This window comes from Garra rufa, chromosome 8 (genome assembly GCF_049309525.1).
Source record: "Garra rufa chromosome 8, GarRuf1.0, whole genome shotgun sequence".
Taxonomy (NCBI): Eukaryota; Metazoa; Chordata; class Actinopteri; order Cypriniformes; family Cyprinidae; genus Garra; species Garra rufa.
The window spans coordinates 38338657-38366086 of NC_133368.1; the positions used below are offsets into that span (position 1 = coordinate 38338657).

Genomic DNA, 27430 nt, shown 5'->3' on the forward strand with positions numbered 1-27430 from the left:
TCATTTTTGGTCGAACTAGCCCTTTAAGCCTGTCAATTGCATTGCTCTCAGATTTCATCAAAAATATATTAATTTGCGTTCTGAAAATGAGGGCGAGTAATTATTGACAGAATTTTAGTTTTTTGGTAAACTTACCCTTTAAATATTCAATATCATCAGATATTGATACAGAATAACGAATATGGTATTAATAAATTGCATTACTAAAAATAACTTTTATTAAAATGAAAAGTGAGTTAACATAAATCAGATAGACATGTAGACTCACTATTTGGCAGCTGGAAGGAATGCAGGTAAAACTTGTGGCAGGTACCCAAACGAGGTTTTGTGAGAAGCTGATCCATTGAAATGACTAAATCTCCCTGAGTCATTCGACTCACACGGTCCAGGACTTGCTGTGTTGATTAAAGAGAGATATTAATTCAAACATTCACAAACCAGACCAAAAGAACCCATAAAATCCTATCTGCCATGTACCCCCTGATTATAGAATTATCAGTGGGCGCAACTATGTGAAGTACATTTTTGAAGAGACAAATAATATTTAAACAATGCTTTGGAGAAGGTACTAACAGGTTTGACATTAATCACGAGGCTAATGCCGTGTTCCAGTAGCATGTCCTGAGCGATACGGGACACAGTCTTCTCCACCAGTACCAGGTTAGGTCGGACATCAGCAATCCTCTGAACATAGTTCTTCAGAAACTCACGCTCCTGGAAAGAGCAAATTGTAATTAAACTATAGTTTTTTTTTGTGTGTATTTTCTGAAAATAATTAGCATACTATTAGTGGCCGTTACCTGTAGCACAATTGGGTCAATGCAGGTGAACTTGGTCTCTTCTCTGTACAGATACTCAATGGAGCATTTCAGGAGAAGGATCTTGGGGTTTTTGATGTAAGGGTTCATCTGTTGAGAAAGTCCAGGCACTTTTAGCACAAATATTACGTGACCTTCTCTGTGGCGTAATGTTCAATCAGTACAAACCTTTTTGTGTGCAATATTCTTTGTGCAAACAAAGCCGTTCACTACAGCAGAGTCAAACTTCTTCCCTCCTGGAATCTACAAAAAAGCAAATGTTAGACATTTGTCTGGTAGAACTAGATTCATCAATTTTGCATCCACTTGTGATCCTCACCTTCTTGATGTGGACAAACTGACGGATATCCATGTCGTCATCACAGTTACGCACATCCGGTCGCACCGTCTGCACAACCTGCCTCACCACAGGCACAATGATGTCACGCCAGGAGAGAGACAGCGATTCACTGTACAGCAGCTGCTGCAGCAGCGCCATCATGTGGCTGTGATTAGCAGACCTGAAAAGGAAGCATTAATCATAATGTGTGCTTCCAAAAGTCCCTAAACTCATGTGATTTATATGTAATGCTTGTGTGACCATAATGTAGACACTGGATTGTATTTATAGTATTTTACATGCTGATATTATGCTGATGGTTAATGATACCATGACATTTTTTGACACCAACCTAAAATAACATCTTTTGCTTAAAAAAAATAGCAATCCTCTGAAGTCTTACAGTAAACGCTCCATCGCTTTCTTTTCTCCGTTCTCTTCCCGCAGCTGGTCCAGAGAGCTGTGGTGCCAGCCGAGAGGTGTGAAGAGCATCTCTTTAGCCTTCTCCTCAACTCTCCGGTTAAACAAAGACTCTACAGAGGAAAAGCCCATTAGAATAGGTAAGACAATAGTTGATGTACACTACAATATTTTTTTTTAAGAAACTGTCATTTTTACTTACCAAGGAAAGATTAATTTGACAAAAAAATTACATTTATGCATTTAGCAAACACTTTCATCCAAAGCAACTTGCAAAAGAGGATCAAAGTAAAGACATTTATAATAACAAATGATTATATGATTAAATGCTGTTCAAGATGAAGTTTCAACCCATGCTTTCTGTTGCACTTCCCATAGGTGTGACTGGCTTTCAGGGATTTTTTGATTTGACCTTATGATCAAACAGTTTCTGCAACATCTCGAACTTTGATTTTTCTAATCACAATACTCATTTTAGGTTTTTTTGACCAGTTTACTCATCTGTATAAGATTTACTTGAAGCTTTAAACTGTGAAAACATTCACTTTTTAATGATTCCAAACTTTTGAATGGAAGTATTGTAACAAACTACAAATAAAGGAAGTGACAAACAATTACCTTTAATGAAGGCATCACTGATGGATATATGCTGACCTCCATCTTCAGAGAGCAGGACTTCCACTGATGTAGAGAGAGAGAGTGCATGTGAGACAGAACAGTCATGTGTAGACATTGAAGTACAGTATTTAACATATAATTAAAGTCAATGTTAATTAGCATAAAATTGAATTAATTAATTAGAGTAAATGCCATAAAACCATGCCACGGTCTAGTACATGAGAATGAACTAGCTTCAACAGTAATTTTGAGGAAGTGGAAGTCAGTGTTACTGCTTTGTAACTGTGAGGCACGCATGACGTAGCAGCAAGCCATGCTTGTAAGGTAGTATGACAAACTGGAAATGTATTAATAGGATATGCTGGACTGGGAAGGGAAATTGTGTGAGGCTGGGATGGAAAAAATAATTCATGCTAGTCTATATGCCATAGTTAGAGTTGTTACTTCAATTGTTAATTATATTTTGGAGGGTTGGACTAGTATTGAATGGTAAGTCTCAGATCAGCAAGACATCGGCTCTATTCCAAACCCTAGTGAGCTGCCTACCTACAGTACATAGGATTTACAGACATCAGCACCATGCCCCTGATGCAAATCCTGCCACAAATGTAAAGTAATTATTTGCTTTATTATTATTAATTGCTGTCTATGCAGAGCCAGAAAGCTCTCGTATTTCATCAAAAGTATTTAATCTGTGTTCTGAAGATGAATGAGGATCTTAAGGGTTTGGAAAGACATGAGGGTGAATAATTAATGACAGAATTTTCATTTTTGGGAGAACTGTCTCATTAAGCTGTCTGCTATATAGACAGTACATAGTGATGCAGCTCACTACCGTTTAGAACAGAGCCAGTGAGTTAGTGCTGCTTTTGAAGCAGACAGAGGCAAACCAGGATGGCCAATGGGCCTCTCCGCCTCTCCTCACTTGGTGCATGGATGTCGGTTTCTGGTGTGAACGGGTCATGGGGCTCCATACTTTTTTGTTCGGCTGGGTAAGGAGGCACATGTGGGTATTTGGCCTGCTTCTTGATATGGAAATTGACATTGTCCTGCTCCACGTTTAGGTTGATGGAGGCGGCTGAGTCACTGTCCACTGCAGAGTGGAAACTGCTGACAGATGTTCTTTTGCTGGGGCTGGCCGAATCTGGAAAATTGTAAGAGGGAGCCAGCAAGTTGGTGAGGCAAAGACATACTGACTGCTACAGGATGTTAAAATTCATGGGATACTTACTCGGTGTGACATAGTCATTTTCATCCACTAGCTGCTCAGTGTCACTGTCGTCAAACTTGATGTCTTTAAACCATGAAGGTTCAGAATGTCCCTCCAAGGAATTCACACTGTCGCTGTCTGGAGAAGGGGTTTCTGAAAACTCTGTGCTCTGAAATTCAACAAACACATTACTAATATGATGAATATGATAAGTATTGACTGATAAATTCAAACCAGATCTTTTTTTGTATAGTGCTCTTCACAATACACAAGCCAAATCAGAATTACAAAAATAGTGTTTTCAGTTTCATATTACAGTCATGTATTTTCAATATAACCACAACGCATACGTGTCAATTCCTCTGCTTGTAAACAAGGCGCAGCGCATCCGGGTCTTGCAGGTTTGAAATAGCATGAAGGTAGTTAATGACAGAATTTTCATTTTTGGGTCAACTATCTCTTTAACACAGCCAAAAATAACAAAAATGAAAGACAATAATGTCCCAAAGGATGCACAAGGGTTAAACAACTGTTGAAATATACAGGTGAACTCAAAAGTTTACATCCACCTTGGAGAATCTGGAAAATGTTAATTATTTTACCAAAATAAGAGGGATCATACAAAATGCATGTTATTTTTTATTTAATACTGACCTGAATAAGATATTTCACATAAAAGACATTTTATAAAATCTTTTAAAAATGACCCTGTTCAAAAGTTTACATACACTTGATTCTTAATACTGTGTTGTTACCTGAATGATCTACAGATGTTTTTTTTTTTTGTTTAGTGAGTCTAGTTGTTCATGAGTTCCTTGTTTGTCCTGAACAGTTAAACTGCCCACTGTTCTTCAGAAAAATCCTTTAGGTCCCACAAATTCTTTGATTTGTTAGCATTTTTGTGTATTTGTGATTTTAATATCCATCTTTTCACAATGAGGACAACTAAGGGAAATATATGCAACTATTACAGAAGGTTCAAACACTCAATTATGCTTCAGAAGGAAAAACTATGCACAAAGAGTGAAAACTGTTTGAATTTGAAGATCAGGGTAAATATAACTTATTTTGTCTTCTGGGAAACATGTAAGTATATTCTGTAGTTTCTGAAGGGCAGTACTAAATGAAAAAAATATGATATTTAGGCAAAAATAAGAAAAATGTACACATCCTCATTCTGTTCAAAAGTTTATAACCCTGGCTCTTAATGGAACGTTTCTCCTTCTGAAGCATCGGTAGGTGTTTGAACCTTCTGTAATCGTTGCACATGAGTCCCTCAGTTGTCCTCAGTGTGAAAAGATGGATCTGAAAATCATACAGTCATTGTTGAAAAGGGTTCAAATACACAAAAATGCTGAAAAACTAAAGAATTTGTGGGACCTGAGGGACTTTTCTGAAGAACAGCGAGCAATTTATCTGTTCAGGACAAACAAGGGACTCATAAACAACTATCACTAAACAAAAAAAACACCACTGCTGTGGATCATTCAGGTAACACCGCAGTATTAAGAATCAAGTGTATGTAAACTTTTAAACAGGGTCATTATTTTCCCTTGTGGACTATATGCAAAATATCTTATTCAGGTCAGTGCTAAATAAAAAAACAACATGCATTTTGCATGATTCCTCTTTTGGTAAGGAAATTAACATTTTGCTGATTCTGCAAGGTGTATGTAAACTTTTGACTTTAACTATAAACCTGCCACATAATATTTCTTCTCACCTGGAGGGGGCGATAGAGGGCATACTCATCACGGAAGATCTGATCATGATGGGTGACGCAGTCAAGCCAGCGGCCATCTACCAAAGCCTGTCCAATAGCTATGGCCTGAGCCCTGCGTTGGAAGAACGAAAAGGAAATAAAACACTGTAATAGCATACAATTAAGCATTTGACCATGATTGAATTGTAATGAACCAAATTATTATTGGTTCTTACCTAGTTGAAATAGTGCCATTTCGTAAGAGCCAGTTGACCAACTCTTTTCCCACAATGCAGTTGGGGTATGTACGCAGCCAGTAACGATGATCCTGGAACTCCATTCCTGTACTGTTGTGGCAAATCTTCTTCCATAGATCTTTAAGTTGAGAAGAATCCTACAAGATAATCAGCTGTCATAATTAACAACTTAAAAGTTAAGAAAAGCTAAGGAGGAACCTGTAAAAGACAGTTGGTACCAGAAGGATCTTTCTCTCCTCTTCATTGTGGTCAGTCCTGGATAGGGCCCGGCTGTTCTGTGGACTAACTGAACTCTCGTAGGCAGGAACCATGGATGAACCAGAACGGTCCAAGGACAGGTTGGTCACACTAGCTGACCTTGAAACATGAAATAAATGGAAAATTTATATTTACAGCCTATAAACTAAGCACTGAAGTGGGAAAATCCTCAACCAAAATACACAATAAACACCTCTTTCTGGCTGGCGACTTGCCCAGATCCTCCTGGACTGCTGTTAGCCTGGAATTGAGACCACTGTTCTGAGATTCCTGATGACTAGAGTAATCACACATATACACACAAATAAACCACAGTAACAGCTTAACCATTTCCCTTTGAAATACTACAGAAATAAATGACACACTTAACAGTCACACTTAATAGGCGCAGCATGTCTTCACTAGGAGGTCATGCAAAACAAAAGTAACACTAAAACTCACTTCTTCCTCATCCCAATGGAATTTTTTCTATGCATGGAGAGAGAAAGGAGAAAAGATGAGCATTGAGACAGACTGACAACACATGAGCAGAAGGAGCCAGCTGATTGAATATAGACAAGCAGAGAGAGTTGAAGTTCATTTGCATCAGAATAGTCCTGTGACTGTTTTACGTAATTTGGCAAGTCTAGGGGGAAATTCCCTCCTGAATGCAAAAACGAATCGGAATGATTTACTCTCAGATTAAAAAGCTTGGTGGCAATAATAATTCATAAAAGAGTAAACACTGACTACAGTACAATCAAAACACACACAGCATGGATGTGTGACTATAATGAATCACAAATTAACAATATATGTGACCCTGGACCACAAAACCAGTCATAAGGGTAAATTTAAAAAAAAAAATTGAGATTCACACACCTGAAAGCTAAATAAATAAGCTGCCCATTGATTATGGTTTGTTAGGATAGGCCGAGATATAAATATTTGAAAATCTGGAATCTGAGGGTGCAAAAAAATCTAAATATTGAGAAAATCACCTTTAACTTGTCCAAATGAAGTTCTCAGCAATGTATATTACAAATCAAAAATTAAGTTTTGATATATTTACAGTAGGAAATTTGCTAAATATCTTAATGGAACATGATCCATACAATGTATTTTTGGCTATTGCTACAAATATACCTGTGCTACTTAAGATTTGGTTTTGTGGTCCAGGGTCATATATGCCCACCCTGTCTAAATACTGTCTGCCAGTCGACGATGCTAGCAAGATAAATCCCAAGAAAACATGTCCAGATAATATTTACTGCATGAAGAAAATTTTACTTTTTTTGTTTAATGCAGTTTTTTGCATTGTAACATTTATTACTTTCATGCATTAAGCATTAAACAGTTTTCACTTTATTTTAACTTTTTTTTGCAATTCCAATGGTTTTTTCAAAATTTTAAATTTCAAAAATGTATGATTTTTTGAAAGGTTTCATGAGATTTACCCAGTAACAACAACAGCAAACTATTTTAATGGTTATTAACATTAAAGAAACAACATCTAAATTGTACACTTTTCCTTTACATCCCATGTTATTCAGTAACTACAAATTTGTTTCTATGCTTTAGATGAGAAACAGAAGAAAAACCATAAATCATCAGGCAGCTACTTGACTAGATGGACCTGTAAGTCCTCCAACAATCCTCACATGAAAGAGCTCAAGAGCGAGAGCAGTGATTATGGCAAGAAAGCAGAGTTAAAACAGAGCAAAGAAACACCAGAGGGATAAGGTAAAGTGAGCAAGAACAATGGAATAGATAGTGATATGTCCTTATGCCCTGCCCCTTTTCTGATTCTCTCTGTTTTCACCTTTGCCAGGCCAGGTCCTCTTCCAGAAAGATGTTCCGGCTGGCTTTGCGGCCCCCCACGGGTGTGCGTGGTTCAGTGGGCTCCAGAACACACACTGAGCAGGGCGAGTCTGACAGGGCGCTGAGATCTTCTCCGATGGAGCTTGAGTCAGCTGAGTGAGCATAGCTCAATGCTATCTTACGACAGTATGTACAAGCCCGTAAATCACCTGCAGTATGGGGAAAAACCAAAAAAGGCAAGATTAGAGAAGTTAGACAACTAAGATCCCTGGCAGAGAGCAGTTTCAAACACTGAGGGTTAAATTATATCAGTTTTGATGAAAAAGGTGGGTATTTTTATTCTATGAATTTCCCCCTAGAATGGGAAAGCTGAACTAGTGTACCCTGACAAATGTCTATAGTTAAGTGTTTGGGGTCCAAAATTAGCCTGAATAACCAAAATAAGATAAGAGAATGTAGTCAAATATCATGATCTGAATATTTCAGCATAAAACACAATTTCTTACCTTATTTAAAATCAAACCAGTTAGTACACAAAGTTCAAAAGTCACTCTACAACCCATTTAAATCAAAACCCAAAAAAGTTCAAACCACTGCAAACACACGCAGCATGCTAGAGGTTGTCTTACTCTTAATCTGACATAGCTGCTCATCTTCTTGTCGAAAGCCTCTTCAAAGAGGCTATGTCCACAAATCAGCGGTCAGAATGAGACCCTCGCTCCCCACACCGAACACCAAAACAGCACTCACCCGTATAGCCCATGAACTTGCCAGGAATTTCCTGGTTGCAGCATCGGCTGCAGAAGATTTGACCGCAGAGTCGACAATGGTGGCGGCGTCGAAAGGTTGTGAATTTCTCGTTGCAGTCGTAGCACTCTTTACACTGGCTGTCCGGCATCCAATACTGTTTCAGATCACTGTCCTGGAAGATAAAACCATGATTAAACCATGGTGCCTTTGAATTTGTCGAAATGAAGTTCTTAGCCGTGCATATTACTAATAAAAAATTACGTTTTGATATTCTTACGGTAGGAAATTTACAAAATATCTTCATGGAACATGATCTTTACTTAATATCTTAATGATTTTAAAAAAATTGACATGTTTGACCCATACAATGCATTTTTGGCTATTGCTACAAATATACCCGTGCTACTTAAGACTAGTTTTGTGGTCCAGGGTCACATATATATACACATGTATGTGTGTGCATTTATATGCATAATAAATATACATAGTGCACACACATATGTGACCCTGGACCACAAAACCAGTCTTAAGTCGCTGGGGTATATTCGTAGCAATAGCCAAAAATACATTGCATGGGTCAAAATTTTTGATTTTTCTTTTATGCCAAAAATCATTAGGAAATTAAGTAAAGATCATGTTCCATGATGATTCTTTGTAAAATTCCTACTGTAAATATATCAAAATGTAATTTTTGATTAGTAATATGCATTGTTAAGAACCTAATTTGGACAACTTTAAAGGTGATTTTCTCAGTATTTAGATTTTTTTGCACCCTCAGATTCCTGATTTTCAAATAGATGTATCTCGGCCAAATATTGTCCTATCCAAACAAACCATACATCAATAGAAAGCTTATTTATTGAGTATTCATATGATGTATACATCTCAGTTTTGTAAAATTTAACCTTATGACTGGTTTTGTGGTCCAGGGTCACATATAGTATGTAAACGAAAACTTTTATTTTGGATGCAATTAATCTTAAACTTATAGTCATTTATATAGAATGCAAAAAATACTCAAACGTGATTTTTTTTTTTCAATGACATTCATATATCTTAAAAAATCTTAAAAATACACAAGCAAATTTAATGTATGGAGATTTTCCCAGCTAGTTCACTGAAAATCAATACCTGACTTTTCCCTTCCATGATCTCCTTGAGTCTCTTGAGGGCTGTGCGAAGCTGGACAGCTGTTCGGGGATCGTGGCTGCCCAGGGGTGCTTCTGATTTCCGTCGACCCTCTATAAATGCAAAGAAAGAAAAAAAAGCACCAGTCAAGTATAAAACAAAATATTAAACCCACTCTGACATACAATATACAGGTGAAAATGCATGACACACATGCTCATTCAAAACCAAAGCCTGCAGTCAAATTTCCACCGCCACTCTTGATCCTGTCAATGACTGTTTATGTCAACCGTCATAGGTCAGCAAGGATTTTCAGGATTTTTTGTGGGATTATGATTCTTATGAGTAGACTATGAATGAATAGAAGCATGTGAAATTACTTAAACCAACTACTAAAGCTCATAACCAAAATGTTCAGCTCACACCGTTTGATGCATCCTTTAACATGCAACAAATGTGGTTAATTTTAAACTAAATGCTGCAAAAAGAATTTTCTTAATCAGTATTTCTGTACGTTTTTCAGGTAAGCATATCTAAACATCTAAATAAACATATAAATATACCCGAGACTAAGGGCCAGATTTACTAAACGGCAAATTAGCGTTAGATCGCAAATTACATAAAAGAAAGTGTGTTTCACTGACAATGCGCACATTAAAGAGACCAGCGCAATCTACCAAGAGCAGTACTAGATTGCGATTAATTTTAATACTCCTCTCCCATAAATTTTGCGTCTGAAAGGGAAACTCCAACAACTGCATATTCAAAAAAAAAGTCAGACGTAAAAATTTTCCAGGCCTTTTCAGCACTAACTCTTCACTGCATGTCTTTGGTACATCCTGACAGCACTATTTTAACGCCGAAAACAGTTTGTAAAGCTGTTAGTAAATCTGGCCCTAAGATTCTAAGACATGTTTTCAGAGAAACAAGTGTACCTGGACTTCGCAGTTTTGGTTTGCAGGGGTTATGTTTAAAATAAGACAAAGCTATTTAGCAGTGTGTCAAGAAAAATGTAATTAAATTAATGAAAGTAATTAAAGTTATTTTGTCTTAAAACAAGATTTCATATACAGTCATGTGAAAAAGTTAGGACACCCTATTGAATTCCATTGTTTTTCGTATCAGGACATCTTAAAAAAAAAAAAAAAAAAAAAAAAAAAAAACTGGTCCTTGGCTGGTCTTAAAATTTGGAAAATAAAACCTCAGATAAACAACACCACATGACAAATTGCACAGTGCCATTATTTACTGAATAAAAATAAAGCCAAAATTGAAAAGCCATGTGTGACATTTAGGACACCCTTACTGTTACTAGGGCTGTGCAATATGGACAAAATAATCATATTGCGATTTTTTGAACGAATATTGCGATTGCGATTTTATTTGCGATTTTTTTTTTTTGCTTTTTCAAACAAGCTACATACATACATTCTAGATGTATTCAGTGCACAAGAAGTGCATAACAAAACATTTTACCATAAAATAACATAGTATTAAGTTTAATAAACAAAACTGTAGTAAAAATGTCTTTACAACAGACAACATAAAATAAATAAGCCATTTTACTTTTTTCCCCCGGTACTTTAGCCTACTTTGTGCAATAACGAATACATTCATTTCATTGGAAAAATAAGTCCAAAACTCTCTATTTTAACATTTTGAGGGCTCTACAATCTTTTGCTTTTTTTTTTTTTGAAATTCTTATGTGTTTTAATTTTTCTGATAATGAAAAAGCATAAACATTTATTTATTTTTAATCAAATGAAAAATAAACCCTTTTAATTTTTGTCAAACAAACAGAAATTTACTGTTAAAATCAATGCATGGAAGAAAAATTATATTTAGTTTAAAACGTTTAAATAATAATTAAGTGGTTAATCTTGTTGTAATATATTTTTTTAATCATATATATTGTTTTAAGTAAATTATTTAAATAGGAATATATAAACACCTACATTATACTGTACAAAAGTAATACAGGACTAATATCGTTCTGTTACATGTTAAACCGTACTTTTATTTTGACAGGTTGCAGTGAAATTGCTGTGTGTATATGATGCTAGTTTTCTCAAATGAAACGGTAAAAGTGAAACTCACAGCAGCGATTTGGCGATTGAGTTTATCTGTTCATGTGAGATGCAAATGCCAAAAAATAGCGGGAGCGTCACGTGTGCTTCAGTCTGTATGTAGTAAAGAAATAAAACGCGTCTCCACCATTCATAGAAGCAAACGGAACATGCAGGATTCATATTAAAACGGTCTTTTTGCATTTCAGTTTTCACAGACACTAGTCCATATCGCGATTTGAATTAAGTGACAGACCAACTTTTGATTTATTAATCCAAAAATCGACGAATTACGTGGCATTCCGCGCCATAGTAAATTAGGTTTTTATGAATGGAGTCCGCGATCCAGTCCGTGTTTTCGTGGAGGAGACATTGTAATCACGCGATCATGAAGAGACAGAAATGACATGTATTAGTGTAAATAAGATAAATAACATAAGGCAATTTAGTTTGTTTAATAAAAGAACAATGTATAGACCTGTTCTATAGGAAAGATAACCTTAAATGACTTCTATTGTGATCTGGCGCTATATCGAAAATAAAATGAACTTGACGTTCAAGGGGGGCGGGGGTGCTGTTGGGGGGATAGATAAAATCGCAGCCTTGTGCGGTTTAGAAATCGCATGTGCTTAAATCGCGATTTTTTTGCGATTGCGATTAATTGCACAGCCCTAACTGTTACCATTGGAATTTAGAGGGTAAATAACAGTCAAGCCCTGCTAATCCAATACCTTTGAATAACTGATCATTAGCAAGTCTGAGCGCCTCTATAAAAGCATAAGTATCAAAGTATTCTAGAGTCAAATGTGAGGGCATATGTCCGACATCTAAAGTTGGGCCAAAATTGGGTCATGCAACAGGACAATAATCTCAAGCACACCAGCAAATCTAGAAACAGAATGGCTGAAAAGAAAAGAATCAAGGTGTTGCAATTGCCCAGTCAAAGTCCAAAAATCATTCTGACTCAAATACTGTGGTGAGAGCTGTACATAAGCAAATGCCCACAAACCACAATAAACGTTGAAAATAAGAGTGGTCCAAAATTCCTCCAGAAAGATGTGAGAGGCTGAAAGTCACACAGAAAACGAATGCTTCAGATTATTGCTGCTAAAAGTGGATCTACAGGCAATTGACTAATAGGGTGTCCTAACTTTGTCACACAAGGCCTTTCCCTCTTGGCTGTATTTTTCTTAAATAAATAATGACACTGTGTGATGACATCTGTGGATTTATTTTTCAAATTTTAAGACCTGACAAAGGCCAGATATTTTTTTATTATGTCCTGATACAGAAAACCATGAAATTCAGTAGGGTGTCCTAACTTTTTCACATGATTGTATTTGTTTCTCGAGAAAATGTATCTTATTATTTAAGAAAACAAAAACAATACAAAATACTGATATAGAAAGAATTTTCTTTTTGCAGTATACACACACATAATTCAACATGTTGATGAATTGAAGCAGATTTAGTCTGACTTCATACATATGAAATAAAACAAAGAATCCTCACCTTCCCAGTCCACTGTGAACAAAAAGGAACATACAACAGCTTTAGCCTAAAAGGTTTCTGCACATGTAATATTAAATTCAATCAGCACTTACAAACTATTCAGCTTTCTGTCATCTTAAATCATCTTGCAACTTCCAAATAAAAAGTGATGGTTCACAATACTTGTTGACCACTCAAATTGTAGTCATAACTCCAGAATGTAGTTTTCCAAATTTACAGTCACACAAAAACGATGCGTCATATATTTCCTGAACAGTTGCCTGAATTTCCACTCATAGTAAATGTCCAGTGGCCTTCCTGAGAGTGGTATGGATCATATGAGGGCAGAGTCTAGCCTTTGAATCGCTGTTATCTTCAATGATAAACCCTTTAAGAACCACTCTACAGTGACTGGTCATCAATCAAAGAGACCACTGATGGGACTGGCTTTTCTAACTCTAGAAAGAATAGTTTTGAGGAATTGAGGACAATGATTTTGTCAACAAAAAAACAAAACAAATGATTTTAGCATTCTCTTGTGTAGAATACAGCTACTGAACATGTATGGGTCACATTTTTGACACCAAATCAAAAGCCCCTGGTTTCACAGACAAGGCTTAAGCCTAGTCTCAGACTAAAATGTAAGACTCAGACTCAATTGAAAGAAACTTGCACTGATTCATCTTGAAATATGTAATCTTGTGTTTTTGTACCTGAAGCAGTAGATGTTCTTCTGAGAAGTTCTGAATGTTTCCTGTGGGTTTCGGAGCCATGTACGGAATGAGAGGGACTTGTCCAGTTGCGTCGTGGCCCTTGCGGTGATGATGAAGCCGACTGGCTTTTCTCTGTCACTGAAGGAGGCCGTCCTTCCTCTGAACAATTGAAACCAACAGAAAAGCTGTCTCAGTCAAAAGGTAGAAGATTGCAAATTTTGTGGTGATTGGCTGATTTAAAGAAAGAATTTGCATTGTGTTGACATTTCTTCTAATTTCCTTTCCCGAAACAATTTATTTCCCAATTTAATTTTTTCCGTACAAAATCTAGACTTACCAAGTTTAGCAAGCTTTTTTGCTGGTGCATTGTTTGCACCTGTTTTTTCTAAAAGGAATGAAAGGGAGAGATTAGAGAGTCACTACAAGTGTACTTTGAATTTAAAATTTTACGGATTATCACACTGATTAACTAAATCATCAAGAATAATATTCAAAGAAATTAAATTTAAATTCCTGACACTTCTCTGTTGTATTTCTTCAGCACCACTGACTTGATCAAATATTTTAGTCAAATGTCCAACACAAATGCAAATGTTGAACTTTTGTTAAATCCACTAGATTATCTTCCTTTTTGTAATGAAGTACACATGCAGTTAGAGTTTCACTTCTCTAAAGTGTTCTTAAGGCACATCACAGTAAGCTGTTTACTCCTTAATGTAGAGTGAACTATTACTTTAAAGGGGTCGTGAACTGAGAAACCAAAATTCTATTGATCTTTTGACATACATTGTACTACAAAAACATCCTGTATGTTTCGGAACTTTCTCGTTAGTCTAAAAACAGCGTATATTGAAGCCAGTCTGCCAAAAAAAGATCCACACCTGTTTCTAGAGCGCTGCCTGTTTAGCTCCGCCCACCGATTCATGCATGTAGTGTAAATAACAAGAGCAGAAACTAGACGATAAAGATGGTTCCAAAGACAAGACATTGTGCAATGCCAAGCTGTGGAAAAACAGTGCATTACCTTCCTTCTAATCCTAACATTAGGAAAATGTGAATTAACTTTATTTTTTCTTTGTTTACTTAATTTTACAACGGATTAGTTTACAAACAAAGCACAATTCAACGCGGGATTTTCAGAATGATTGAAACTGAACGATGACACTGTGCTGACTATACTGGATCCAACAGTAATGTGGCAACTCACAAGTGTGAGTAACTGTTTTAATTACATGCTCACTATTGCTCTGACCATTTCGGTCGCATTTGCGGCTGAAAACTACTGCGTGCGACTATGAAAAAATATTTAGGAGCACCATGTGCGACTAAAAGATCACGATATTTGTGTTTGGGGAGAGGGTAGCTTCAAAGGTTTCTACGTGTTTTTGCAACATTAAGCAATGTATCACGGACATATCTCACAAATCCTTCTGTATTCAAAATTTCATATTTAAAACATTAATCTCAACATTAATTCATGAATTTGATTGCACTCATGCCACCTCTAAGCCTCTGAAAATACACCTACAAGCCACTTTTGTGTTTTTCTGTGCCAAATAAAATTTGTTAATACTGATTTAATTAGACTGGTAACTTATACTTATTCTACTTGTTCTTATTCTGTTGTTTTAATTAGAAAATTTAAAAAGCTTAAAAAAATATAATAATAATAAAAAATTGACATAAAATATGACATACTTATAATAAAACTGCCAATTACAAAGGTAAAAACAAAATGTACACCTGTAAATCACTTTAAGGAGTCAAATATCACCTCCTAATGGGAAGGCAAATTTTTTACTATTGATTAGAAGGTGCTCCTGAAATTTTGAATGTGCTCCTAAATTTTTTTAAGTTAGGAGCACAAGTGCTCCTAAAAAGAAAAGTAAGCGTAGAGCCCTGGTAGGCTGTACACAACTTTTAGCCAATCACAGCAGTGAGCATTTACTTGCAAGTCTACAATCTGCTACACCTATTCAAACAAAGCATTCTGATGAGGGAGGTTAAGAACAGAACAGAAAAAAGCCTATTACTTGTAAATTATATTTTTTGATGAGAGAGCAGTACAAAAAAAAAAAAAATGCAGTTCATGACCCCTTAAATAGAGATTATTTTTAGCCCTGTGAAGAGTTCTAAGTAAAACTCTTATGTGCAGACTGGACAGGATACACCTAAATATTATTTCTCAAAGCTTTATCTCTTTCATATATGTGACCCTGGACCACAAAACCAGTCTTAAGTCGCTGGGGTATATTTGTAGCAATAGCCAAAAATACATTGTATGGGTCAAAATTATTGATTTTTTTTAAATGCCAAAAATCATTAGGAAATTAAGTAAAGATCATGTTCCATGAAGATTTTTTGTAAACTTCCTACTATAAATATATCAAAATGTAATTTTTGATTAGTAATATGCATTGTTAAGAACTTAATTTGGACAACTTTAAAGGTGATTTTCTCAGTATTTAGATTTTTTGCACCCTCAGATTCCAGATTTCCAAATAGATGTATCTCGGCCAAATAGTGTCCTGTCCTAACAAACCATATATCAATAGAAAGCTTATTTATTGAGCTTTCGTATGATGTATACATCTCAGTTTTGTAAAATTTAACCTTATGACTGGTTTTGTGGTCCAGGGTCACATATGGTAATAGGTCCACTTTTACTCTTGTAATGCAGCGCTTCCAGCAGGAATGTTCTGTTAATATTATATACAAAAAAAAAAAAAAAAAAAAAAAAGAAGATTCATCACATGAAAGCATGCAGAATGGTCACTGTGTACTTGGAACATTTTGAGGAAAGTCACATGACTGTTAATTTCCCTCCACTGACTGTTCAATACAATTCCCTTCACTGCCTTTCTGGAATTTTCAGTAGAGCATATTCTCTAACTAGAATGACTACTTCATGTAACCTTGTACTTTTATTCCAGAAATCAATGTTATGTTCTTAAAACGCTACAAATTATTATGCTTCAAATCAATCAGGAATACAAAGTACTATGCATTCAATTACCAAATAAGTGCTATCGACCCAATTAAAAGTACTACATTCACATAATTGCTTTAAGCAGTTAAATGAAGGATCATATCCAGGAATCAGTGTTTGATGGCCGAACACAAACAGGGAACCTTTGAAACCAACCTTATGGTATAAAAAAGGAAATGCAGGTGCAGATGTTGATTAAGGCATAATGGTGTGAAAACAATTCATATTCACCTTTGCTGAAGCGGAACAGACTGACGAAGGAGCTGTAGGCAGAGCGCAATGGTGGCTCGTCCTGCTCGGGGGTCAGGGGTTTGAAGTGCGTTAGATGAGAGGGACTGGTGGGCGAGAGCGGAGGCTCAGAGCTCCAGTCCATCGCAGAGGACGCAGAGGAAGTCTTGTCTTCGGCAGCCATGTCACTGCCCCTAAGGGACAATCCAAACCTATTTCAAATACAATAATGTATGTTTGATCACATTTAAATACTAAATAATACTCTCAGTGTCTAAATAAATAATTTCTCAATAAACCCTGATGTCACAGTAACTCAAGGCTAAAGGAATAAAGTTAATGGAGAAGTCAGTCATGTGAGCTATATAATGTGAACTTCACTACAAAACACTGAATAAAGACATGATCACAGATTTGCTGACTACAAAACAAAATTTGACCCCAAAAACATGATCACAAGGCAGACTGTAAAAGAGAAGTTCCCCTTATAACAAAACATTTTCTGGACAATGTGAAATTGGTTCATTTTGTCAGTTAACAAAGATATAAAATGATTCCTCAGTGTCCTGATCTTTGTAAGCATTTAAGTGAGAAAGTGATCATCACTAGAGTATTTTTTATCTATTATCCACTCATTTCACAAAAAGGCCAAGTTATATGGATAGATTAATGGCACAAAACGGCCGGAAAATGAAAACATAATACAAACACGAGTTTTAGTATGTCATGTGATTCCTAGAGAACTACTATGGAGAAGGCCAGTTCATGAATAATAATTACTTCATTCTGACGTTCCCGGTAAGAGCGTCCAAATTCGTTTTCGTAAGCTTTGTTAACTGGCCACCTGACAAGCTGCAACATGCCAACGTCTGCCTTTCAACCAATCAGGTAAGCCTATTCACTAACCCTCTTGATACGTTATTAACTTTCAGGAATCAAGCCTTCGCCATAGTGGGATCCGTAAATTCGCATTTCGCTGGCGTTTATTATATATATAATTTTAAATCATATACACGCTTTAGCTAATTTTACGACTGTTAACCATATATGTGCATTACTATTACAAACACGGCGGAAAAGAGCTCTGCTGTGTATTTTTAGCGAACTCAAAACATGTCATTCATGTGTGAAAGTGGATTGGAAACAACATAAATCATTTTGCGTATTGCAAAATGCTCTTTAGCAAATATGCTAACACATAATATAATGGAACAGAGCAAATAAATACAGATAAATACAGAGATATGTCACATTTAAGCAGTGATGCTGCAACGTTAGACTTGTTATCTCTGAGTATCTCATCTATTTATTCAACTAGGGTTGACATTTTGACACATTCAGTTTTGATTGTGATTATCTTACAATATATTTAAGAGATTTGTTGTTTTCGACAATAATGTCAAATTTCCTGTTTCATCCATCATCAAAGGCCCCAGTAAACTTAGCAAAGCTAGCTGTCTGATAAACTAAGACCAACCCACATGTAACGTTATCATCACAGCATAACATGAATGTTAAACGTACCTGTGCCGTCGTTTTTTTTACACCATGTCTATATCAGCGGTTTAGAGATGTCATTATTCCTTAGTGCATTTAACCCAAAGACATTTTCAGTAATTCCACCCTTGTGATGCTCGGCGACTTGATCAGACCAGCTTAGTCGATCAAAGAGAGTTCGAGCAGTGTTATGATAGATGTGATCGCACAGTCAGGCATAGCTAATCGATTGAAAAAAGAAGAAAAGAAATCAAATATTATTTATTATAAGTATTACAGTATTTTAATTAAGCTTCTATAGTTTTTACGTTAAATAGACAATGTGTAGATAAAATGTCTAAATTGGAGTCATATGGTCATATCTGGTTTTTGAACAGTAAGATCTAGTCTAAAAGTCTAAAAAAATAAAATACTGAACTTTTTCTGTCTGAATATATTTAAAAATGTGATTTATTCCTGTGATTTCAAAGCAGAATTTTTTGCATCATTACTCCAGTCACATGATCCGTCAGAAATCTTTCTAATATTCTGATTTGCTGTTTAAAAACATTTATTATTATTATTATTATTATTGTTATAATTATGCTGAAAAGAGTAGATTTTTTTTTTTCAGTTTTCTTTGATGAATAAAAAGTTCATTTTTCTGAAATAGAATTCTTTCATGGCATTATAAATGTATTTATCATCACTTTTGATCAATTCAAGCATCCTTGCAAAATAAAAGTATTAATTTCTATAATTTCTTTCCCAAAAGAAATATTTCAGATAAATGCTGATCTTTGGATCTTTATATTCATCAAAGAATCCTGAAAAAATGTACTCAACTGTTTTAATATTGATAATAAGAAGAACAATAAATGTTTCTTGAACAGCAAATCAGCATATTAGATTGATTTCTGAAGGATAGTGTGATATGAAGAGTAATGATGCTAAAAATTTGGCTTTGATCACAGAAATAAATTATATTTTAAAATAATTAAAAAAATGGTAGTGTATATTACAGACACAATTGATTTAATGCTTTTTATTCCTTTAGAACAGTGTTTCTCAACTCCAGTCCTCGGGACCCACTGCTCTGCACATTTTGTATGTCTTCCTCATTTAAGGCACCTGATTTTGATCATCAGCTCATTAGTAGAAAGATTCATGAACTGAACTGAGTGTGTCAGACTCAGAAACATACAAAATGTGCAGAGCAGTGGGTCCCGAGGACTGGAGTTGAGAAACACTGCTTTAGAATATGTACAGGCTCTATGGCACGAAGTTACAAATACAATTACAATACAATAAGAAACAGAATCAAAAATAGATTAAAGAGCAAATTAGAAATTTAAAAAAAGAGAAAAACATAATATCAAAAATATTAAATTAGTTGCGCTAGCTCAGAACGATTGACTGTACAGTGACCCCTAGTGGTTATGATTCATTATTGAACTGTTATGTACTTGACCACAGCTGTGGAATCACTTAATTTAATACAAATTTTTGTAGTTTTCTAAACATATAAAAAACGATTAGTTGATTTTACACCATGAATTAGGCTTCATCTTCAGATGAAGTAACTTTGTGTTCAGATTTTGTCTTTTCATCACATTCCTTCCTTTCATTCCTTATGTTAGCAGACCCATCGTGCCTATTTATTGCAGTTTTCTTGTTCTCTATGTTTCCATGTCTGTCTGCTGAAATTGGTGGCAAGGAGGATCCCTATTAACACAGAATATGAAAAAAATATAGAATACAGTATGCATAAATAAGTATAAAAAATGCATCAAATAAAAATAAGTAAGCTTACGTAAGTAACAACTGGATACAATACAATAATAATCAGTAATCACCTGTGCTGTGTACAGATGTGGATATCTCCCTATAGCGTCCATGAGCTCCAGGTTTTTAAGCCACTGCTCATGCCACACCTGAACACTGTAACGGGGCTTGCAGGTGGACAGACGCTGGAGGATACCCTGATTCTCTTTAGTGATGCGAAGCAGCTCCATCTGTCTTTTTTCTGAGCCAAGACTGAAACAGAAATGATAAAGTACAATCTGTATTTGATTAAATATATCAATTATTAAATATTTAATATTATATTGTTGAATAGCCTATATTAAATACCTTTTCTTTACACAGTCATTTCTACAGTCAACTCCCCCGTTGGTCTGCATTATATGGGACATTTTATCTAGGAGCATGTGATTTTCTCTTTTGATTCTCGAAACTCGTTCGTCTTCAAGCTGGTTACGATAGACGAGAGAATGATAAATACTGTATGCACACATTTTCCAAGCTTTATAACAATTAGGCAGTGGAAATGTCGACATCTGGTGGTAGTTCAGCTGTCTTACCTGTATTTTCTTGAGCTTGACGAGAAGATGGTTATAGGTTTTCGGTGAAGTTGTGTTGATAGTTGGTTTTGCGGATTTAACCTGGAAATATTATGCATATGACAACAGTTTATGCTGTAGTTTGTATTCAAATTAAAACCCAAACAAACACATTTTAATACTAAATTTTTATAACACTCTACAAAAAAGCACTTGACAGGTATCAACATGAACTCCATGAAACCTCAGATAATAAAATCAAAGCATTATTCTATTCTATTATGTCCTAAATAAACCAGACATTTGTCATTTTACCTTGTTCCTGTGCATCTCATAGCAGTTTTTGTCCCATCTGTATTGCAGATATTTATTAACACAGGGCAAAATGGGTTGGTAAGCTTGATGTTGCATTACTTTGCTTTGCTATAGCCTGAATCCACCTGCACCAGAAGCCACAATGAACAGATATATGAGTTCAGCTTGAGTTTTGAGGCAGTCATGTGATTGTTGCCATGGCAGCCATTCAGAAAGAAAGTGCAGCTTTGCTGGTCTACATTTATGAAATGATACTCTCTGAGACAGCCACTGTAAATGGGACCCATTCATTCAGTTTGATGAACATTTATTTTCCTAAATGCGTCTTCCTGCCTTTTTCCTGCTATCAAAACTTTCCTAAGAAGTCAAACCCGGCAGGTCCATTAAGAGGGCACCCTCACCCATTTAAAGGCTGGCCTACATAGTGTCCTTGTCCGATATGAATATTCTGTGTCCTGCAGGGCTCTGTTGTTTTAGCAGAGCAGTATGCATGGGGAAAGCTGGAAGACCTCTAATATACTGTGTGTGATCCCAACAGAATTTAAGCAACCTTTTAATCTTATGTAACCTTTGAAGAGGTGGCACAGATCTCAAGTGAAAGCAAAGGCTAATGTTATGTGGTGTTTTGTGTTTTCTATCTCAAGGACAGTGATAGTGGAGATTTTCCTATCTTCCACTGCCTTTGATATTTGACATTCAGCTGAAGAAGATGTGGGTGATTATTTCTGGTCACAATCGTAATATATAATCTTCACATATAATGTATAATACTCGCATTTAAGTTAGTTTATCAGATAAATTAAGCTGGAGTTAACCACAGACAATCGGCCATATTGGCGGCATGCATAAAACGTGATTATTATGCTGACTATTGCTGCTAAAAATGATAAATTGTTGTCATGTTTTGGGCTATTCTAATCATTTGAAGTACTATAGACTGCCAAAAGTTATAACAAATCAAGGAGAAGAGCTTAAAAAACTGTCTAAGGAACAGGGTTGGCCAAACTGAACCAGCATTCATGTTTGTTCTTATCATTTCCGGTCAGGTAGATTAAATATTAGGCGAATATCTTAATAAATACTGCACAAACATATCTTTACCACCTATTAACTTTAGTTTGTCAATATATTATGCCCTTTCCTGTTTACTTAGTCCTTCTCTATATGATTTAGCAGCTTCCACACATTTTTTCTGTGATTTAGACAGCATAAATTAGCAGAACAACGTATTCAGTAGTACATCAACCATGCAATCCAAGCTGTTGTTTAGATCCGAGTATCTCCAATATGGCTGCGCATCTGGGTAACTGAACAAATCGTGACATAAGTGCAAACCCTCATTGCATGGATTTAAAATAATAAAATATATAAACAACAAAATAAATATAATTTTAACTAAATATTAAATATATCGATATCTTTGTCATACTATCATTTCATCTGTTAAGGGTGATTTCCAATGACAGTGCTGCTCAGTGCATTTGTTGGCTACGTTGAAAGTAAAAATGACTTTCTTGTTTACAACCCAGTTTCAGTCTCTTTCAATATAAAAGTCTTTATCTAATGGCAGAATAATGTAACGTCACCATCACAAACACACACACACACACACACACACACACACACCATTTCTCAATATTAAATACTATTATCAAATACTACTCTTAATTATATAAAATACTATGTATTGAATAATAATATTTAATAAACAACAGCAACAGCCAAAATAAAAGTTGCTAGGCAATTCAGTCAAAATTACATAGGCAGCGCTCTGATATAACTCATTAAAAATAGATTTTGCCCACAGCCAAAACCTTTTGCTCTGGAACAAACAGATTAATGAGACCAAAGACTCCACTTAGATTTACTCAAAACGAATTATATCTCATGTTTAATCACTATAGAGACATCAGAATCAGTGGCAAATTCCAGAAGAACTGGCCGAGGTAAGGTTGCTCTTGGCGGGTTCATGAGCGCTGCATGGCCATTGATGCCCTGGAGGTCACATCTCCGAAAACATTGAAGCAAATTTTTAAATAGACATTATCATTATCAACAAATGGCATTTTTGAAGTCTTGACAAGAACATTCTCACCTAAAAACTCTTAAAGGAACCGTATGTAAGAAATTTATTTCAGATAATCATAAAATGGCCCTGACATGTCACTGGACATTAAGAAATCATGTTCATTTCAAATACGTATATCACTGACAACAGGATATTGGCCAGGATATTGTCATTTAAAAGTGAAAGTTGCAGCCCACAACTGATGTTGACATTTTGTGTTTTGGTCTGAGGCTCCACCCTCCAGCTATCTACTAATCACAAAGTCAGTAGAGTTTCGTCATCCGGGTTGCCAGCTCTGCTCTAGTTACAGCTGCAGCTACGAAGTGTCGGATAAAACATGTATAACATTACGAAACCTAAAAGCCTCGTTATGAATCCGAAATACGTCGTGACAAAGTCCGAAATAAAACAAGGATTTGTATAGGAGATGCCTTTGAAAGATGGAGACGGCTGAAAACGGAGAAGAATTTGAAGACAGATGCCAACGTTGCTAATTTTCTCCTGGACAGGTAAGATTCATCTATGTTTGGCTAACTTTGCTTCCGTACACAGTGGATTTTCCACGGTCGCCCGTGCTAAATGCGTTCATAAAAAACTTTATATCGCACCACTAGCAGGGTATGAAAACAATCTATGTTCCGACTGAAATGTGGTATTACAGTACATCTTTACGAAATATTTGGCTAATCGCCATTAGTAAATTTTTGCGATACATAATTACTTCGCAAAACATCTCTCGTGAAGCATAAACATAATTAACAGAAGAAAAAAATTACTGTGTAGGACTCGTCACTTGCCATTGGAAGCTCCTTGTAGCAGCCTAGGTTCCTGCTGGATCCTGCAGCTTAGCTGGCAACCTCGAGTCAGGGGGGAGAGGGAGGGGATACACGTTCTACAGTATTTTGAAAGTGATCGCAGTACCAGTTTTTACAATCCTACGTGCGGTTCCTTTAAAAATGCATTCTGTGACACAAAAACAGTATTATTTATTAAATTAAAGTGGATTTGGGCATCCACCATGACAATTGCTGTGAGAAAGACTGCAAGCGGAGTAATACAAACTACTAAAATACTTCCAATATCACTACAATATCACACTCCTCTCAGCCAATCATAAACGAGGACCAGAAAGAACTGTTACATATATGTGTTAAACAATCAATTCTGAAGTGACTTCATCCTCCAAGAAGTAAAGTCATTTTTCAGCATCTAGATTAGTTAATGTATTAGTAGTCTTTTAAGTATTTATAAATTTGAGTATCATGAATTATGTCATTTATTTTGTTGGATTGGTTGGAATGTTTACCTTATACTTCTACAGTTGTTTAAAGAGCAAGTATATTAGCCTTTGGCTTAGATAAGTTAACATAATGCCTTTGTAGTAGTAGGGTTTAAAACCTGACAACAGTTGCTTAGTTATTTGGATGCCTCTGTTGTATTGGCGTAGTTCATGTAAACATAACCTCTACTGAACTGTACTCTGTTTGTCACTTTAAGCAGCAATGATTATGTTCATATAATGATTAAGGAAGTGCAAATTATTCTCTTGACTTTTGATTCAGATAGCTGTGAGTCATCTCTTGGCCTTTTCTTCAGAAATGTCATATTTGTGCAGGTTTATGAACTGTTACAATATTGAGAGTGGTTAACACACAGGGGTTGTCGGTCTGTAGAGTGCAACATCACTTGCATTTGAACAGGAACCTTATATGATTTTAGTGCTTATAGTTCCATAGCCTTATTATTTGTGTGTTTGATATTACAGTCTTTGTGTTTGATATTAAATTCACAGTTTAAACATTAGTTATCTGATAAATATACACAGGGCTACTGGAACTGTCATACTTCTTAGTGAAAATTAATGCCTGGTAGAGTCGCCTCACTATGTGTTTGGTTCTTACTATGACAACTGCTTTTAGTATTAGTCACTCATATTCTCCACTGAGATCAGAGTTTATTGCCTTGAAAATGGCTTCATGATTTAATCACAGGCAATAAAATGTTACGTGTCTAATTTGTAGCTTAGGTGAGTAATGACGCTGTCCAGACTGCTGCTAGCAGGATTACAAGATGGTGAAACTCTCAGGAGACAGTGACACTCCTGATAGTGCTCATTCTGTTTGGCATTTATTTAAAGGGAAAGTTGAATTCATCAAAAATGTTAAGGTCAGGAACCACAATACCTAGCAGGACATTTCATCAAATTTAGTTTCTGTTATGATTAACTGTATGACCGACTTTCTTCTAGGGAAATGGTCTAAATAATAATCCAAACTGGTAACCTGGTCCAAACTGCTGTCCCACAACCAAAAACACATTTAAAAAGTATTTATTCAAATCATAGATTTTTACTTTTTTTTTCTTTTTTTTTTTTTTAATAATCAGAAGATCATTTTGTTGTCTGTTTCACCCACAATAATATTCCAAATAGCAGTAAGCTTTATATAAATATGAAACCCTAAATTTCAACTTATAAAAATTATATTGAAATATTTTTGTATTTTATTCCATTGTTGTTTTTAAAAGTATATTTTTGAAGTAAAGTTCAAAAAATGTAAAAAACTGTCCCGCTTTTTTAATGTCACTACCGAAACAGTGTATGTTTTAGTCCATTGGCTGAGTCTGATTTTATACATCCCTACATTTATGATCAGGCAATCATTATGCGTCCCCCTCTCTCTCATAACTACAAGGTGAGTAGATAGGCCCCATCATTTTGAGGTAAATGTGTTCAAAAGTCTGAAAATCTGTGTGTAACTTTAAAGAATGTCACTACCGAACACCATTTTTCTATAATTAAGCACACTTTTTTAGGAATTGTTCCATAACATTTAGTTTTTATATGTGTACAACTGTTCAGAACGAGCTAGCGCTAGCTAACCATGTGCTGATTAGCATCTTTGAGCTAGGTTCAAATGTATCTAAAACTGTCACTACATTTGGTAAAGTTTTGGAAGTGACATTTTTGTTTTTTTGTGTGTTATCCCATAAAAGTTTTACTACCGTAACAGTCACAACTAAAACATTTCGTTATTGTTTTGGTAGTGACAAAATGGAACTCATAATCCTTTATTTGGGGGACATAGACAAAATTTTAGTACAGTTACTATAATGTGATGTGGTCGCTACTAAAACATTACTGTCACTACCGAAACATGGGATGATTTGTCAAAAATAAAGTATACTGAATTATCAACTAAGATGTTATGATAGTGTTTGGTTCAATGTATATTCAAACTAATGAATCCTTAAGTTTGAAATCAGTATTATCAACTTTTTGCCTTTCACAAAATAAAAATGGATTCAAAATAGAACAAATCTCAAACACTAAAATAAATGTGTAAAAAAAATACAACAAATCTCATGAATCACACTTAAAATATTGTTAAAATTGGAATTGTTATTGATTTACCTCTGAAAGCGCTTTAATAAAATAGAAAAAAATAGATATTTACAAGGAAAATGTAAGCAAAATCTTAATAGATATATAACCCACAAATATTCCAAAACTTTCAGAAAATAGAATTTGAAAATGAAATGCACAATATATCCAAAATAATGGATATTATAGAATTTGCATTTTTTTCAAAATGTTTCCAACTCTGACTTTGAACAAATTCTGTAGAATGACCCATATATAGACAACAGGAGAGAAATACAGGTCAGAAAGATGCAAAATATGCTTAGTTAACCCCAAAGTTGAGACCTATGTCAGACAGTAACAAACAGCCTTTCTCTGTAAGTTTGATCAAGATTTCAGAAAATATAAAAAGGAAAATATGATTTGTCCTTGCCAGCACAAAGCTTACCTTCACAAGATGTTGTGGGAGGTTGCTAGGGTGTTTCTATGCCATTCTGTTTGGTAGTGTGTTGCTGTGCATTGCTAGGTTTTGCTTGTTGGTAAAAAAAAGCCAAATTTTCTGATATTCTGCTTTCTAGATATGAGCAATGTTTTGGGATTGGGATGGCCTACAGATAGATAGACATCCATTTCTCAGTTGCCTCTCTCAGAAAGCAGAGAGAATGAAAGTAAGTTGAGGCTTTTGCTTAAGTCTCAGCATTTTCTCCTGACAAATAGACTTTAGTAATCTCACTTCAGTAGATGTCAATAATGTCTCAAATTGTGCTCAGAAGATATCAAAGTCATCAATCAAAAGCCAGAGATTTCAGTTTCCAAGACCTGATTATCTGAGCTGTGTGATTACATTTTTATATCTCTCTACTCTTACTATATGTCAGTAATTGACTTATTTGTGTCTATTTTAGTTTCTTATAGGAGGGAAATCTGAAACAAAGTTAAGTTAATGCTTAAATGATTTATGACTGAGAGCTCCTTTAAATCTCCAGAGCTATGACAGAGCAACATAGCTGAGTGGCCTTTTTTAGCATTGGACTGTTCAATTGGCAGACATAAAAGCAAGCTTTCTCTGCATTCTGTCATTATCATTATGTTCCGTTGTAA

At 35.4% G+C, this 27430-nt stretch overlaps 2 protein-coding genes across 9 annotated transcripts in view; both read right to left on the reverse strand.

The window, feature by feature from the left end:
* Nucleotides 1-18428, reverse strand: part of pikfyve (phosphoinositide kinase, FYVE finger containing) — a 28157-nt gene extending 9729 nt beyond the window's left edge. Inside the window, exons 1-21 of one of the 8 annotated variants that reach the window (XM_073845566.1) lie at nt 18292-18428; nt 16771-16979; nt 13888-13935; nt 13551-13709; nt 9284-9393; nt 8153-8324; nt 7404-7611; nt 6044-6070; nt 5796-5879; nt 5563-5701; nt 5324-5481; nt 5109-5220; nt 3407-3554; nt 3152-3319; nt 2176-2238; nt 1541-1670; nt 1138-1318; nt 987-1061; nt 801-908; nt 574-714; nt 269-395 (exon numbers count right to left, since the gene is read on the reverse strand). In XM_073845566.1, coding sequence (XP_073701667.1) covers nt 269-395; nt 574-714; nt 801-908; nt 987-1061; nt 1138-1318; nt 1541-1670; nt 2176-2238; nt 3152-3319; nt 3407-3554; nt 5109-5220; nt 5324-5481; nt 5563-5701; nt 5796-5879; nt 6044-6070; nt 7404-7611; nt 8153-8324; nt 9284-9393; nt 13551-13709; nt 13888-13935; nt 16771-16951 — 2539 coding nt within the window. In that variant the 5' untranslated portion in view covers nt 16952-16979; nt 18292-18428. Of the gene's footprint in view, nt 1-268; nt 396-573; nt 715-800; nt 909-986; nt 1062-1137; nt 1319-1540; nt 1671-2175; nt 2239-3100; nt 3320-3406; nt 3555-5108; nt 5221-5323; nt 5482-5562; nt 5702-5795; nt 5880-6043; nt 6071-7403; nt 7612-8152; nt 8325-9283; nt 9394-13550; nt 13710-13887; nt 13936-16770; nt 16980-18291 lie in introns of all 8 variants that reach the window. The other 7 variants (XM_073845562.1, XM_073845563.1, XM_073845568.1 and 4 more) reach the window with 7 other exon arrangements.
* A 1087-nt stretch (nt 18429-19515) lies between these two features.
* On the reverse strand, nt 19516-21025 carry cfap97d2 (CFAP97 domain containing 2). Its single transcript, XM_073845269.1, has 5 exons — nt 20901-21025; nt 20607-20687; nt 20377-20495; nt 20100-20280; nt 19516-19968 (listed from the first exon to the last, which is right to left on the reverse strand). Exons 1-5 carry the CDS (start codon nt 20994-20996, stop codon nt 19801-19803), a joined length of 645 nt encoding a protein of 214 aa, XP_073701370.1. The 5' UTR covers nt 20997-21025; the 3' UTR covers nt 19516-19800.
* Nucleotides 21026-27430: the final 6405 nt, after the last annotated feature.

Bases quoted from the DNA above. Each gene is read 5' to 3' on its own strand.
- cfap97d2 (XM_073845269.1), bottom strand. From the start codon at position 20,996: ATGCAACATCAAGCTTACCAACCCATTTTGCCCTGTGTTAATAAATAT. The intron at 20,496-20,606 runs GTAAGACAGCTG...TATCGTAACCAG, and splicing joins TCAAGCTCAAGAAAATACAG to CTTGAAGACGAACGAGTTTC. The intron at 19,969-20,099 runs GTGATTACTGAT...CTGTGTTAATAG, and splicing joins CACATCTGTACACAGCACAG to GGATCCTCCTTGCCACCAAT.